Source organism: Staurois parvus, unplaced genomic scaffold, assembly GCF_062004578.1.
Source record: "Staurois parvus isolate SC_StPar_1 unplaced genomic scaffold, SC_StPar_1.0 ptg000573l, whole genome shotgun sequence".
In the NCBI taxonomy this organism is placed as follows: Eukaryota; Metazoa; Chordata; class Amphibia; order Anura; family Ranidae; genus Staurois; species Staurois parvus.
Window position 1 is genome coordinate 601,692 of NW_028318369.1, and position 16,039 is coordinate 617,730.

A 16,039-nucleotide genomic window follows, 5' to 3' on the forward strand; every position below is an offset into this window, starting at 1 on the left:
CATAGACACTGTTCATGTCATGGTTTTTACTGTCCCTATTTTTCCCTTTTTTTTTTGCTATCAATTAATTTTTTATTTATTTTATATAGATATATATAATTTTTTTTTCTCTCTTCTCTCTCCCACTTTCATAATCACTAGGAGAATGGTAATTGCTATAAAAATATTTTACAACCTTTCACTATTTTTACTTTTAAAACATTTTCTGCAGTGGCTTTTTTTTCCTCTATATATTGATTTTTAATTTTATGATATCATTTTAAAAAAAATATATATATAGTCTACAGAATAAAGTGCAACAGCGCTAGGTGTCTAGTAATTTAAAAGAGAAAATAAATGAATAAATCAATGAGTCAAGCAGCTAGCATAGGAAGTAAACCTCGAGAACGTCGGATAGTAAATTGACCATAGAAAATATGCAGCGCTCATATGCTAAATAATAACATAATCATATAAATTAAACAGAAAACATTAAAATATTAAACTTGTGACTTCTGTGGTGCATCCACGGTTGAAAAACCAGAAGAAAGTTTGTGACTCTTGTGGTAAAGAACTGAGAATAGTTTGCACTAACCAGATGTCTCAGCACATGGAGCATGGAGTAATTAAGACCTACTCCTGGTACTCTGAAAGGAAGCCACTGGAAAGGATGATGTCATCTGATCTCTCGCCACTAGATGTCATGTTCCCAGGACAGCAGGACAGAGATCCCAGAAGTGTACATCAGCCAATGGAGGGATTTATCCACCACATCAGTCAGCAACCAGGAAAAACCGAGCACCTTCAAAAAACCCGGGCTCCCTCCATAATAAGAGAGCCACAGGCCAGAAGCTCTGATAGTGTAGTGGGTATTTATTCAGTAGTTTCAAATATATAAAAAACGAACTTACAAACTCAGAATGCAGGAACCATAAAAGCAGCTATCTCATAAGAGTCCAGACAGTTGGGGGGCACCTTCCTGACGCGTTTTGTGTGACACACACGTTTTCAAAGGGGGTGCATTGTAAAAAAAAACAATTGTTTTTAAAGTGGATGAGCCTTTGATTTCACATGCGTTTTTATATATACTTTTATGGTGCAATACCTCCCTGAACGTATATTTTCTGGCAATGTACCCAGTCTAATAATTTAGACATGTTGCTACGTATGTTACATTTCATAGTCATCATTCTCTCATTCTCATTGATTCTAAGAATGTTACTTCATGTTATATAGATATTTTTCTATTTTAAGGCCATTTCCAATGTGTACTGGCACAATATCCCCTGCTGAGCCCTTTAGCATGGTGCTCTGGATCGATTTGTCTAGCTGTAGTGTACTTCAAGAAAATGGCCACCGCTTTTGCGTACTGCGCATGCGCGGCTTTACCGCAATGATGTCATCGGTGCGTACTGCACATGCGCACTGCAGACTTTAAGAACAATCTTTTTTTTACAATGCACCCCCTTTGAAAATGTGTGTGTCGCACGAAACGCGTCAGAGAGGTGCCCCCCAACTGTCTGGACTCTTATGAGATAGCTGCTTTTATGGTTCCTGCATTCTGAGTTTGTAAGTTCGTTTTTTATATATTTGAAACTACTGAATAAATACCTACTACACTATCAGAGCTTCTGGCCTGTGGCTCTTATTATGGAGGGAGCCCGGGTTTTTTGAAGGTGCTCAATTTTTCCTGGTTGCTGACTGATGTGGTGGATAAATCCCTCCATTGGCTGATGTACACTTCTGGGATCTCTGTCCTGCTGTCCTGGGAACATGACATCTAGTGGCGAGAGATAAGATGACATCATCCTCTTCAGTGGCTTCCTTCTCAGAGTCCAGGAGTAGGTCTTAATTACTCCATGCTCCATGTGCTCAGACATCTGGTTAGTGCAAGCTATTCTCAGTTCTTTACCACAAGAGTCACAAACTTTCTTCTGGTTTTTCAACCGTGGATGCACCACAGAAGTCACAAGTTTAATATTTTAATGTTTTCTGTTTAATTTATATGATTATGTTATTATTTAGCATATGAGCGCTGCATATTTTCTATGGTCAATATATAGTCTACAGTCACACTTGATATTTTGAACTGCCAATCATCTACAATCCACTAGTCTTATGATCTTCACTTTTATCATCTTTATTAACATTATTTTTACCTCTATTTTTATAATTGTTGACATTATTATTACTACGATTATTTTTATTCATTTATATTTGCAAATGAGGCATTCATGTATATATAATTTTTTATTCACTTTCACTTTTAGTGTATGTAGAAATGCATGTATGTATATGTGTATATATATATATATATGGGGTTAGCTCAGGTGGGGGGATCACCTTCCCTGGAAAAAAAGGTAGACCGCACAGCAGGCTTTCTTCAAAATCTGACTGGTTGTCAGTATTAAAAGGTTTGCAAAAATATCAAAACAAACAAAACAGCGAAATAAACCCTCATCATCCAGACACTAAACACAGAACTTCTCCTCTCTCACATGTGAAGGGCTTCTCCCTGTGACCCAAAAGCAAAACAATGCGCAGACCTTTTCTTGTTGGTATAACACACAGCTCCCTCAGGAATGGCTCTCTCAGTCCCGGGCCACGAGCCGCTCCTTGCTCCAGTCCTGCCTTATTTATACCACCTGTTGGTGGTCATCAGTGGAGCACAAAATACGGTCCGGAACCCCCTCTGCCATTGTGGCCCTGAAAACCCGGAGTGGACTCTGCCTTAAACTTCAAAGTATGATCGCATGTGAGGTGACACATAGGCCCTGATTTACTATTGTGCCATTTCTGTGGGCAAACGTCTACTTTTACACTGCAAAGAGATTTACTAACAAAAGCATCAACAAGTAGACGCCAAATGGAATTTACTAACCAGACACAGTCCAGGAATCAGACTCAAAAAGCAGACTTGCTAAGAGGCACGTCTAACACCACGAAAAATCACTGCAGAGACGTTCACTTTGAAATTTGCTTTCCCAAATATCAGGACTTCACTTTAAACAATATCTGACATTTCAAAAAAATTTTAAAATGTATAAAAAATATTTTTTTAAAGCAAGTCGACACAGTGAAGAACTAGACGCTTTTGCAGCGTATTTGTCCGATATAAATGCACATGTGCAGAACACATGTTAGACGTCCTCTGTGGGCGCTTGCTTTTTAGCCACTGCTCAATAGTAAATCTCAGTGTGAAGTCCTCTGACAGCCGGCACTCGGTGGCGTCTCCTGTGTGTGGAGTCCTCTGACAGCCGGCACTTGGTGGCGTCTCCTGTGTGTGGAGTCCTCTGACAGCCGGCACTCGGTGGCAACTCCTGTGTGTGGAGTCCTCTGACAGCCGGCACTTGGTCACGTCTCCTGTGTGTGGATTCCTCTGACAGCCGGCACTCGGTGGCGTCTCCTGTGTGTGGAGTCCTCTGACAGCCGGCACTTGGTGGCAACTCCTGTGTGTGGAGTCCTCTGACAGCCGGCACTCGGTCACGTCTCCTGTGTGTGGATTCCTCTGACAGCCGGCACTCGGTCACGTCTCCTGTGTGTGGAGTCCTCTGACAGCCAGCACTCGGTGGCGTCTCCTGTGTGTGGAGTCCTCTGACAGCCAGCACTCGGTGGCGTCTCCTGTGTGTGGAGTCCTCTGACAGCCGGCACTCGGTGGCGTCTCCTGTGTGTGGATTCCTCTGACAGCCGGCACTTGGTCACGTCTCCTGTGTGTGGATTCCTCTGACAGCCAGCACTCGGTGGCGTCTCCTGTGTGTGGAGTCCTCTGACAGCCGGCACTTGGTGGCAACTCCTGTGTGTGGAGTCCTCTGACAGCCGGCACTCGGTCACGTCTCCTGTGTGTGGATTCCTCTGACAGCCGGCACTCGGTCACGTCTCCTGTGTGTGGAGTCCTCTGACAGCCAGCACTCGGTGGCGTCTCGTGTGTGTGGAGTCCTCTAACAGCCAGCACTCGGTGGCGTCTCCTGTGTGTGGATTCCTCTGACAGCCGGCACTTGGTCACGTCTCCTGTGTGTGGATTCCTCTGACAGCCAGCACTCGGTGGCGTCTCCTGTGTGTGGAGTCCTCTGACAGCCGGCACTTGGTGGCAACTCCTGTGTGTGGAGTCCTCTGACAGCCGGCACTCGGTCACGTCTCCTGTGTGTGGATTCCTCTGACAGCCGGCACTCGGTCACGTCTCCTGTGTGTGGAGTCCTCTGACAGCCGGCACTCGGTGGCACCTCCTGTGTGTGGAGTCCTCTGACAGCCGGCACTCGGTGGCGTCTCCTGTGTGTGGAGTCCTCTGACAGCCGGCACTCGGTGGCGTCTCCTGTGTGTGGAGTCCTCTGACAGCCGGCACTCGATCACGTCTCCTGTGTGTGGAGTCCTCTGACAGCCGGCACTCGGTGACGTCTCCTGTGTGTGGAGTCCTCTGACAGCCGGCACTCGGTGGCGTCTCCTGTGTGTGGAGTCCTCTGACAGCCGGCACTCGGTGGCGTCTCCTGTGTGTGGATTCCTCTGATGGCCGGCACTCGGTGGCGTCTCCTGTGTGTGGAGTCCTCTGACAGCCGGCACTCGGTGGCGTCTCCTGTGTGTGGAGTCCTCTGACAGCCGGCACTCGGTGGCGTCTCCTGTGTGTGACAACCAGCACTCGGCAGATCTTTATGTATTCTCATTGGATTTCCTTAGTTCTAGTGATTCTATTTTTGTTTCTTATCCTTTATAATTATTTCTGTGATGATTTTACTTATTTCGAAGGTCTGGATAATATTTATTTTGACAACTGAATGTAAAAATAAAGGTCGACAAAAAAAAAAAACAAAACAGCGTGGGTCCCCCCTCTCATCCTTACCAAGCCCTTCAGGTCTGGTATGGATATTAAGGGGGAACTCCACACCAATTAAAAAAAAAAACAAAACAGTATGGGGACCCCCTCAATATCCATACCAGACCCTTATCCGAGCATGCAGCCCGGCAGGTCAGGAAAGGGGGGGGGGACGAGCGAGCAGCCCCCCCTCCTTAACCATACCAGGCCACATGCCCTCAAAGCACCTTGTCCCCATGTCGATGGGGATAAGGGCCTTTTCCCCACAACCCTGGCCGGTGGTTGTTAACAAGGGGGCCCCCAGATCTCGCCCACCCCTACGTGAATGAGTCTGTGGTACATGGTCCCGCGACTCATTCACAAAAAAACAAAGTGTGATGTAAAAAAAACACAGTACAGGGTCTTTGACAAGTCCTTTATTAAAACAATATCCTCCGAAGTTGATCCAACATCAATCATGGCGGCAGCGCCGACCCGAAAAAAGAAAAAAAAAGTTCTGGTCCCGTCGGAGGCTTCCAGACGTCTGAAAAAAAGGCTAGCTGACAGTTCTTAAATAGGTTAGGGGCGGGGCCAGCATCCAAGTGACCCCGCCCCATGTTACATGCTTGCTGTCCCCAGCTGTCCCCACCACTTACCTATATAAGAACTGTCAGACTGTCTCCTGCATTCAGCTAGTTAGCCTCAGTGGAGAGACAGGCTGACAGTTTCCTAAACAGGTAAGGGGTGGGGCCAGCCTGGGACATCATCTGAGAAACCCCACCCAATGTGACATCAATGAACAGCATGTCTTCTGAGTGTTGGCAGAAATACATCCATACAGGGTGCATGCAAACTGGGATGCAGCCATGACTGGGATTAGAACCCATGACCCAAGTGCTGTAAATTCTGAGCTCTAACCACTAAACCACTGTGGGAGACACAGTTTGCGATACAATGTAGAATAGTTACATTGTTTGAAAATGATAGAGCGAGCGCTGGTCAAATGATATAGACTACTAAAATGGTATTACACAAGATCAATATAACCACGGACAGTAGTGCATGAACTCGTGAAAGGTCATCCACCCCTGTGACAGTGTACTACACTATTAAGCACCTTTCTGGCTCCTGTGGCTGAGCTAATTCCTCTCCAGGACCATTTGGGCACCCACCCTGATGGATGGATGGATGGATGGAGCTGGGTGACTATCCCATAGCTGCCAGCATACCGCTGCACCCCCAGATGTGTGATGTGTATAACCCATGCGCATTAATACTTTTGTTCTGGTGAGTGTAGACCAGTCCCAAGGGTGGATTACCTTTCATGAGTTCATGCACTACTGTCCGTCACGGAGAGACCACACGTGTCATTCATAGGCACTCTCTGAGTTGTCCGTCACGGAGAGACCACACGTGCCATTCATAGGCACTCTCTGAGTTGTCCGTCACGGAGAGACCACACGTGCCATTCATAGGCACTCCCTGAGTTGTCCGTCACGGAGAGACCACACGTGTCATTCATAGGCACTCTCTGAGTTGGTACTCTCACACCAAGGACATTCCATTATTCAGGAATGATTCTATCAACTTATTTTAGCACCATTTACCATTTTACATCATTATTGCAATTATTTGCACTTTTTGGATTTCCCATGCGTTCATTATTGATCACATGCATTTATAGCGCTGCACCATGACTGTAACATAGAATAGTTACATGATTACAGAGAAGGAAGATATAGAATTATATTGGGAAATTAGAACTAGACATTCCAAATTATTTGAGCTATAAGTGTGAAAATGTTTAACATTTGAATACAGAATGTATGACATTCATTAGTAAATGCATTAGTTGTCTGATCATTTTGGAGAAACAGCAAAAAAAAAAAAAAAAATTATAATCTAGGTGTACTAATTATGTTACATTCTAAGTATTCTCTTATGCTAACAAGAAACCGCCAAGGGTACAAAGCCAGCGCTTGTGCAACACCTAGCGGACATATCCGGTATTGCACCTAAAAATGTGCCAGACACGATTCCACATTTACTAATAGCAAAGCAGACGTTCGTCAATGAGATTGCTAGACGCCGCTCAGAAGACTGACAGGTCTTCATTGATTTAACTGAGTCTGCCTGAATGGTCAGAGTCTGCTGGTAGACTCAAGTCTTAGTAAATCAGGGCCAATATGTCTCTCAGAAGATAGCTTAGGGTGTCTACTTTCCAAAAAGGGGTCATTTGGGGGTGCTTGTACTGTCCTGGTATTTGGGGGTGCTTGTACTGTCCTGGTATTTGGGGGTGTTTGTACTGTCCTGGTATTTTAGCACCTCAAGAGATGTGATAGACAGTCAGAAAGTAAAAGCTGTGTAAATTTCAAATTATCTATTCCATAGTTTGTAGACGCTATAACTTTCACAAAAAGCAATAAATATACACTTACTGGGATTTTTTTTTACCAAAAACATGTAGCAGAATACATTTTGGCCTAAATTTAGGACGAAATTTGAGTTTACGATATATTTTTTATAGCTGAAAGTAGAAAATATTGTTTTTTTTTTAAATTTTTTTGTTTTTATTATTATTAAAATACCACCAAAAGAAAGCTCTATTTGTGTGAAAAAAAGGACGTAAATTTAGTTTGGGTGCAGCATTGCATGACCGCGCAATTATCAGATGAATTAGTGCAGCGCCAAGTAGCAAAAAGAGGCGTGGTCATTAAGGGGGGTAAATCCTCAGGAGGGCGAGTGGTTAAGCCACATTAAGCTCCCCAAAAAACAAGCCTAATGTCCCCCATTTTCTTTGTGGAAGGCTGAAATCTATGACACTTCTAGGACATGTTTGGTAAGTTGGGAACTTGGGCTGTGCAAAGTTTCAGGTCAATTGATTGAGGTTTCGGCACATTATGGTGCGTTAAGCTCTTTTTACATTAAGCTGTTCACATTAAATGTTTAGCCCTGTAAAATATAGCTGAATGTGAATAACTTTTGGTGTGATTTACTAAATGATCTGAAATTTTCAGAATATGTTGTCACAGATAGAGTCTTCTAATGTGTGAAGTTTGGGGGAGATTGGTCAACATCTAAGCTCTTTTTTGTATGTTAAGCCAAATTAAGCTCCCCAAAAAACAAGCTTAACGTCCTCCATTTTTTTTGTGGAAGGCTGAAATCTATGAAACTTCTAGGACATGTTTGGGAGGTTGAGAACTTGGGCTGTGCAACGTTTCAAGTCAATTGATTGAGATTTTGGCATTTTATTACACGTTAAGATACATTAAGCCATTTTCACATTAAATGTTTTAGTCTGTCCCAAAAAACCAGCACCATAAAAAATAAAAAAACAACATGGGGTCCCCCCTCCCATCCACACCAAGCCCTTCGGAGGTCCCCCTCCCATCCACACCAAGCCCTTCGGGTCTGGCATGGATATTAAAGGGTAACTCCATGCCGAAATTAGAAAAAAAACTGCATGTGGTCCCCCCAAAATCCATACCAGATCACTGTCCGTACATGCAGCCTGGCAGGTCAGGAAAGGTGGGGGACTAGCGACCGCCCCCCCTCCTGAACCATGCCAGGCCACATGCCCTCAACATGGGGGGGTGCTTTGGGGCAGGGGGGCTTAGTGGGATAATTGGTCGGCCGTTTTTCTGGATTTTGGCAAATTTTGTTTATCAGTAAATTTGGAAAAAAAATTGGCCAATTGGCCAATTTTCGCGGCAATTACTTTTTCCAAATTTACTGATAAAAAAAGGGGCAAAATCCCAAAAAACTGATGACCAATTAACCCACTAATGGCCCAAAAATCTGCCAATTTTTTTTCGCCTAAAAAATCGTCTGATTTTAGACCCATCTAAAGCAGGCCATAGATGGTTCTAAAATCGGACGATTTTTCAGCCTGAGAAAAAATCGGCCGATTTTCGGGCCATTAGTGGGTTAATTGCTCGGCCGTTTTTCAGGATTTTGGCACATTTTTTTTATCGGGAAATTTGGAAAAAAATCGGCTGATTTTGCTGATCGGCCGATTTTCGCAGCAATTATCATCAAATCAGCCGATCTTTTTACCGATAAAAAAAATCTGCACATGAGTCGTGACCTGCAAGAAAAAGAACAAAAAGAACAAAAAGAAAAAGAATTAAAAAAAAGAAAAATGCAGGCCATAGACAGGACAAAAATTGACCGATTATTTTTACCGTTGGTGGTAACGTCGGCCTATTGAACGACCAATTTTTCATTTTTTTTTTTTAAACGACCGGTTTTCGACCCATCTATGGCCTGCATTAATGTTTCAGCTGTCAGCGGGGTTCCCCACTGACAGCTGAATTTTAAATAGTTTCCGTCAATTAAATAAATATTTAAAAAACTGCGTGGGGTCCCCCCTCCCATCCATACCAAGCCCTTCGGGTCTGGTATGGATATTAAGGGGTAACTCCACGCCGAAATTAAAGAATAAACTGTGTGGGGTTCCCCTAAAATCCATACCAGACCCTTATCTGAGCATGCAGCCCGGCAGGTCAGGAAAGGAAGGGGGATGAGTGAGTGCCCCCCCCTCCTGAACCATACCAGGCCACATGCCCTTAACATGGGGAGTGCTTTGGGGCAGGGGGGGCTCCCCCCAAAGCACCTTGTCCCCATGTTGATGGGGACAAGGGCCTCTCCCAGGTGGGGTTATAAGAATCTGGAATCCCCCTTTAACAAGGGGGCCCCCAGATCCCGCCCCCCCTACATGAATGAGCATGCAGTACACGGTAGTGCTACTCATTCGCAAAAAAGCAAAAGTGTAGTGTAAAAAACACAGTACAGGGTCTTTGACAAGTCCTTTAATAAAACAATGTCCCCCGAAGTAGATCCAACGTCAATCACGATGTCATGGCGACCCGAAAAAGAAAAAAAAAGCTCCGTTCTTGACAGAGGCTACCAGCCTTATGCAGAAGACAGGGAGACAGTTCTTAAATAGGTAAGGGGCGGGGCCAGCGGGAGACATCATCCAAGTGACTCCGCCCCATGTGACATCATTGCTTTTTTTGTGAATTAGTAGCGGGACCATGTACCGCATACTCATTTACGTAGGAGGGTTGGCCGGGATCTGGGGGCCCCCTTGTTAAAGAGGGCTTCCAGATTCTGATAAGCCCCCCGCCCGCAGACCCCCACAACCACTGGCCAGGGTTGTGGGGAAGAGGCCCTTGTCCCCATCAACATGGGGACAAGGTGCTTTGGGGGGGAGCAAAGCACTCCCCATGTTGAAGGCATGTGGCCTGGTATGGTTCGGGGGGGCGCTCGCTCGTCCCCCCCCCCTTTCCTGACCTGCTGGGCTGCATGCTCGGATCAGGGTCTGGTATGGATTTGGGGGGGGGACTCCACACTTTTTTTTTTCATTTTACCCCTTAATATATATACCAAACCTGAAGGGCTTGGTATGGATGGTAGGGGGGACCCCACGCTGTTTTTTTTTTTTTTGCAGACCTTTATTTTTACATTCATCTGTCAAAATAAATATTATCTAGACCTTCGAAATAAGTAAATGTGTAAGATGTGGGGGACATATCCGTATACTGTACCGTATACTCTGGTCTGCAGGTATACACACATCCCACCCATTAAAGTCTATTGTACACCTTTTCCTGACAAAGTGGCCACAAAACATTTTGATTTTGTTTTGACCTGTTTTTCTGATCAATAAATACCGATCTTCCTGAAGAATCCACTTTGCTATAAATGGCACAGATTTGGGAGGTGACACCTAAAAGTACGAGTCTCTATAAATTGTGGCCCTAAACAGGGTAAAATTCCTGTGTGACCCCGATATACCAATCAGATGAATGCCAGGATGAAGGTTCTGATTGACCTTCAGAGTTATGGGTTGTAAATGACAGAATTCCATCCAATTCGGATCTTCTCTGATTGGACAACCAGGTGGCCAATCGTGATTCACATAAGAGAACAAAATCCTTCTTATTGGTTCTGTTCATCGCACCACAAATGAGTTTATGATTGTTTGTGCTCCTTCCAGGTGATGTCATCTCCGGTCATCTCCTGATGTCATGGGGACCTCTTCCTCCAAATCTTCCTCCTCACAAGGTATGACTGCTGATCCTGACAATCCTTTCCAATGGTTTCCTCCATCTCACATCTCCAGAGATTGGAATTAGATGATAGGACATCTTCTGTCTCTGTAGTCGGGACATTTCCTGTAGACATCTGGTCAGTCCTCCCATTAGAAGAGTTCAGGAACTTTCATCAATTCCACAATCACATTCCTGTGTCTTCAGATTTTATTTATCATCAATGGAAATGATCTTCTGAGATGTCCCAGTGATCCATAATGACTGGATGACCCCAGATTGTATGGTTAGCTGTGCAGTGGTTGGGCAAATCCTTTGTCTATAATCCTAAGGAGGACACAACCCTGTGGTAGATGACACATACTGCTGGGAGATTTGGGGGTAATCGTTCTTAGTTCACACTGATCACACATCTTTTATGGGGGTAATATTTTTACAGGATTTATAATTTTTTTTTTAGTTTACTATCAATCAATAAACATGATGTTTAAAATGGTCATCCCTACATATAGATTAGGAGGTCTATATATAAAATATGTATTATGAGTTTGTGTCATTTGCACAGCCATCACTAATAATCCCCGTAATGTGTCTAATAGGTTACTTCCTATGATCATCAGCTCCATCTACTGGCCATAATACAGTATTTTTCTTGAAATACCTCAACCAGTAAGATATGACATTATGGCCACTAGATGGAGCTGATGATGAAAGGAAATAAACATATTTGACATATTATGGGAATTATTCATGAAGGTGATTTCATTTTTATAAATAGACCCCTAGGTTTTTGTGTTCAATATTCATCCATCAGAGAGGTAACACACCATCCTGGAAGAGGTCATGTGACATTATCACAGGGAAGCCAATCCCTCCATAGGATAATGTACATATAGACATATTGGGGGATTTCCTTCCTCTTCTATATTCTCTTTATAGCATTACCAGCTGCCAGTACAGACTTATCAGGATGAATGTTTATGGTTGCTGATTGTCCTCTCTGCAGGGTCGGCTCTTGGTGTCCTGGAAAAGGAAAGACAAACCCCCGGGGATCTTCTCATCTATTCTCTGGAGGATCTGAAAGGATGTGACTTCAGGAAATTTAGGGACAAATTGTCTGATTTCTCCTATGGAGGTAAACTTCCCATCCCCCGAGGAAAACTAGAACTTGCCGACTGCATCTCCACCAAGAACATCCTGATAGACACATATGGAGAAGAAGGGGCTCTGGATGCCACCATTAAAGTCTTTACACTGATCGGTCTGATGGGACCTGCAAATGACCTCCAGGAGAGGAGAGCCCAGAAAGGTGAGTTCCCGCCTATAATGACCATTTCCTACCAATTCCTGATCAATATCTGTGTGAGGAAGAACCAGGAATGTCATCCAGGGAAAGCCAGCGACCAGTCAGGAGCTTCCAACTGGATGAACCCCTTCCCGCTGACAGTGCACACATATAGGGCCTCACAGAAGTGGGTCTTTATCCTGGGGGCCCCATATCTGTGTACCTCTCTTTGTGATGGGAGCGCTGCACAGAGACTAGGATCTCACCAAGAGCCCCGGGTATCGTACTAATTATCAGGGCCCAGGACTCCCACTTCCCAGTCACCTGATAGCCTCTGATTGGCAAACAAAGCAATCTGTCATTGTGCAGCCCGCCTCTGTGTTTTATTATGTTTCTGAATGGAGAGAAAGAAACATTGTATATCCCTTTGAGGACCAAGGGACGTATTTGTCCCATGTTTTTAATTGCCTGTATCATCTGATTAAGAACTTAAAATACTTTTTTTTTTGGTTTGAGTTAAAATATTAGTTCTTATCAACAAATGGATCGAGCTTTTTGCCAGTTATTTCATGAAATGGCTTAGTTACAGCAACTGAAGTGTACAAACTTTAAAAAAAAAAATTGGGGGGGCGCATGCGCGGCCGGCTCCGGGATGGCAGCGCTTTGAAGGCAGCTCCGTCCATCCGCCAGCACTGAGCGGCACACATCGACCCTGGGGACCACAACCGCTTCACAGCCCTTCATGAAGGGTGCCCGCACCTCGGCGCCTATGCCCCGCAGGAGGAAAACCCCGGGGCAACCCGGGAAGCTGACTGATTTCTTCCCGGCGGCAGGGCCCAAAATCCAAGATGGCGCCCGCAACGGCGCATAGGGAGACAGACAGGGAGTCAGAGGCAGCACTGAGGAGGACTACAGGGCCCAGCAAACGGATCCCAGACTGAGACAGCAACTGTACCCAGGAGACCCTGGTGAGTTGTCACCTCCACTGTCCCCTACAACAAGCAGCCCAGCCAAATCTCGGCCACGGTTAGATGATGGCCCTGACCCCTCATATCAGGCCCTAAATCTCCCTGCTCCAACACCACACGCAGCCTTTACTGAAATTGATGCGTTCCCTGCTTCAGACCAACCGCTGACAGAGATTTGCATGAGGAACATGCTCTCATCACTACGTCAGACCCTACATATTAATATTTCCACGTTGCTCAACCAAATTACGAGCATTATAAATCAACAAGAACGCAGAATACAGCATATAGAAACCAATATGGGAGATATCATAACGGCACATAATGATTTGATTGATGCTCACGCAGATCACACTTCAGAAATCGAACAAATCAACCTAAAACTAGCCGATCTAGAAGATAGATCGCGCCGCAACAACATTAAATTTAGAGGGATACCTGAATCTGTCACTAATGAGACACTACTACCTTATCTACAACAGTACATCAAGCTCCTCATCCCAACGATCCCGGACTTAGAGCTGGCGATCGATCGAGCTCATAGATTGCCCAAACCTTCATTTCTATCCGCTGCTATTCCAAGAGATGTTTTAGCCCGTATACACTTCTATCACATCAAAGAGAGAATCATGACGGCGGCCAGAAATCCACCGCCACTCCCACCAACGCATACAAATATTAGATTATATGCTGACTTATCAAAAGCTACACTTCTCAACAGGAAAAAAATGGTAACCATTACCAAGGCCCTCAGAAACCATAACATAGCTTACCAATGGGGTTTCCCCACGAAGCTAACAGTGCGCCACAAAGGCAGAATATTCACGATCAAATCTCTAGAAGCAGGCCTAGACCTACTGAAAGCATGGAACATCATACCCATAGAGTCGCAGGGAGCTGAGCTACCTTCCCTCCAACATATGGAGACAACATGATCAACAACGCAGATCAAGATAAGTTGAGGCAAACTTATATTCACGTTCTTCCCCAGAGGCTTTAGTTCAATACCGAGTTACTGGCGATCGGCCTAGAACCGATGAAAATTGTTTTACGAGGTTACATCTGGCTTGACCCTTCTGATGGTCAAAGTCCGTTCAAACCCCCCAGTTTTTCAGTAGCTAAGGAAGCTACTAGGTTTACTTGCATTTTGCGCAAGTCTTTTTTTACTATTGTTCTATGTGTCCCTTCCCTTCCCCTAATGTGGCACCACCAAGTATTTAACTTGCAATCAAGACCTACTTATCTCGAATATATATGGAAGACCAATTATAATCCACCAATTGAACCTACTCCACATAACATTGTCAGAAACCTTTCTTCTCGCATATGGCCATACACTGAGCCACGATTCTCTCAAACAACACGCCATTTTAATATACACCTCAAGAAAAGACTATTAAATGATTAAAATCACATCCCTTAATGTACGAGGTCTCAACTCTCCCTTCAAGAGATCGATGCTCTCCAAAGAAACCCGGAAATCCCAAGCCGACATCTTCTTTATACAAGAATCCCACTTTGCCACAGGAAAAATTCCCAAACTACAGCTACCCCGATTCTCCCAAGTATTTATGGCAACTGATGTTAAAAAGAAAAATGGAGTTATCACTGCCATTAAAGACTCTACCACATTCCGAACTATCTCAAACATAGCCGATCCGCATGGTCGTTATCATATCTTGGTGTGCCAAATAGACGATATCATATACACGCTAGTGAATGTATACGGCCCAAACAACAAACAACTGTCCTTTTTCCGCAAACTCCACAAACTCATATCACAACACAAACAAGGCAGACTTATCATCGGAGGCGATTTTAACATTATGGGTAATCCGCTCTTAGATTCGTCTTCTACTAAAAAATCCACCAAGCCGGGCTTTAACCACTTCTTACATGAACATGACTTATACGATATATGGAGATGTCAACACGGCACTGAGAGAGATTACACCTACTACTCCCCTCCTCATCTTTCTTATTCAAGAATCGACAAGTTCATCACTGACAAATGGACATTACAACATGTGAGATCATCTATCATCGGTACCATAACTTGGTCAGATCACGCTCCAATCAGTATATCCTTAGATGACAATCCACGCTCAGCAATACCACCCATATGGAGATTGAACGCTTCACTGCTGAGAAACCCGGAAAACCTGAAACATATCCTAGAAGCCCACAACCTTTTTTTTGAAACAAACTCTACTCCTGATATCTCTATCACTACACTTTGGCAAACATACAAAGCCTACATGAGAGGTATCCTTATACAATTGAACTCCCGCACAAATAGACACAGATCCCAACAAATTGACCAATTACTAACCTCTATCCGCGCACATGAAGAGATAAACAAAAAGAACCAAATCCTTCCACGTCTGCAGCCCTAGCCCTAGACAGAAATAAACTACGAACCATTCTGCTCCACAATTATGATAACAATCTCCAAAAAACAAAAACCAAATTTTACGCACTAGGAAATAAAGCAAACTCACTCCTCGCCAAAATTGTTAAACAGAAACGACTTAAAGCTAAAATCTCCACAATTCAACACCCTAACACTCGCACCATTCTAACAAACCCACAAGACATAGCTAATGCGTTTGCGACATACTACCAAGATCTGTATAATATAAAGGATGACCCAAACACAATCCAACCAACAGCTCTTTCCATTAGAAATTTTCTACAGAACACAAATCTTCCTTGTATCACTCCTCATCAACTAGAATCTCTCTCTACGCCGATAACACCCTTAGAGATCCAAAAAACTATAAGTACTCTCCCCTTAAACAAATCACCAGGAAACGATGGCTTTATTAACGAATATTACAAATCACTAGCACCCAATCTTACTTCCCACCTAGCGACCTTATATAATCATGTCGCCACTTATGGGGAATTTCCCCCGGACATGCTACAGTCCATAATCACCACCATTCCAAAAACTGGCAAAGATCCCCAA

General features: G+C 44.1%; 1 protein-coding gene across 1 annotated transcript in view; it reads left to right on the top strand.

Moving 5' to 3' along the window:
• The window catches only part of LOC149450520 (pyrin-like), an 82,817-nt gene that overhangs the window by 3,779 nt on the left and 62,999 nt on the right, over window positions 1-16,039 (top strand). Inside the window, exons 2-3 of the mRNA XM_089691858.1 lie at window positions 10,764-10,831; window positions 11,822-12,124. Of these exons, the coding sequence (XP_089547984.1) occupies window positions 10,795-10,831; window positions 11,822-12,124 (340 nt within the window). The 5' untranslated portion in view covers window positions 10,764-10,794. The remainder of the gene's footprint in view (window positions 1-10,763; window positions 10,832-11,821; window positions 12,125-16,039) is intronic.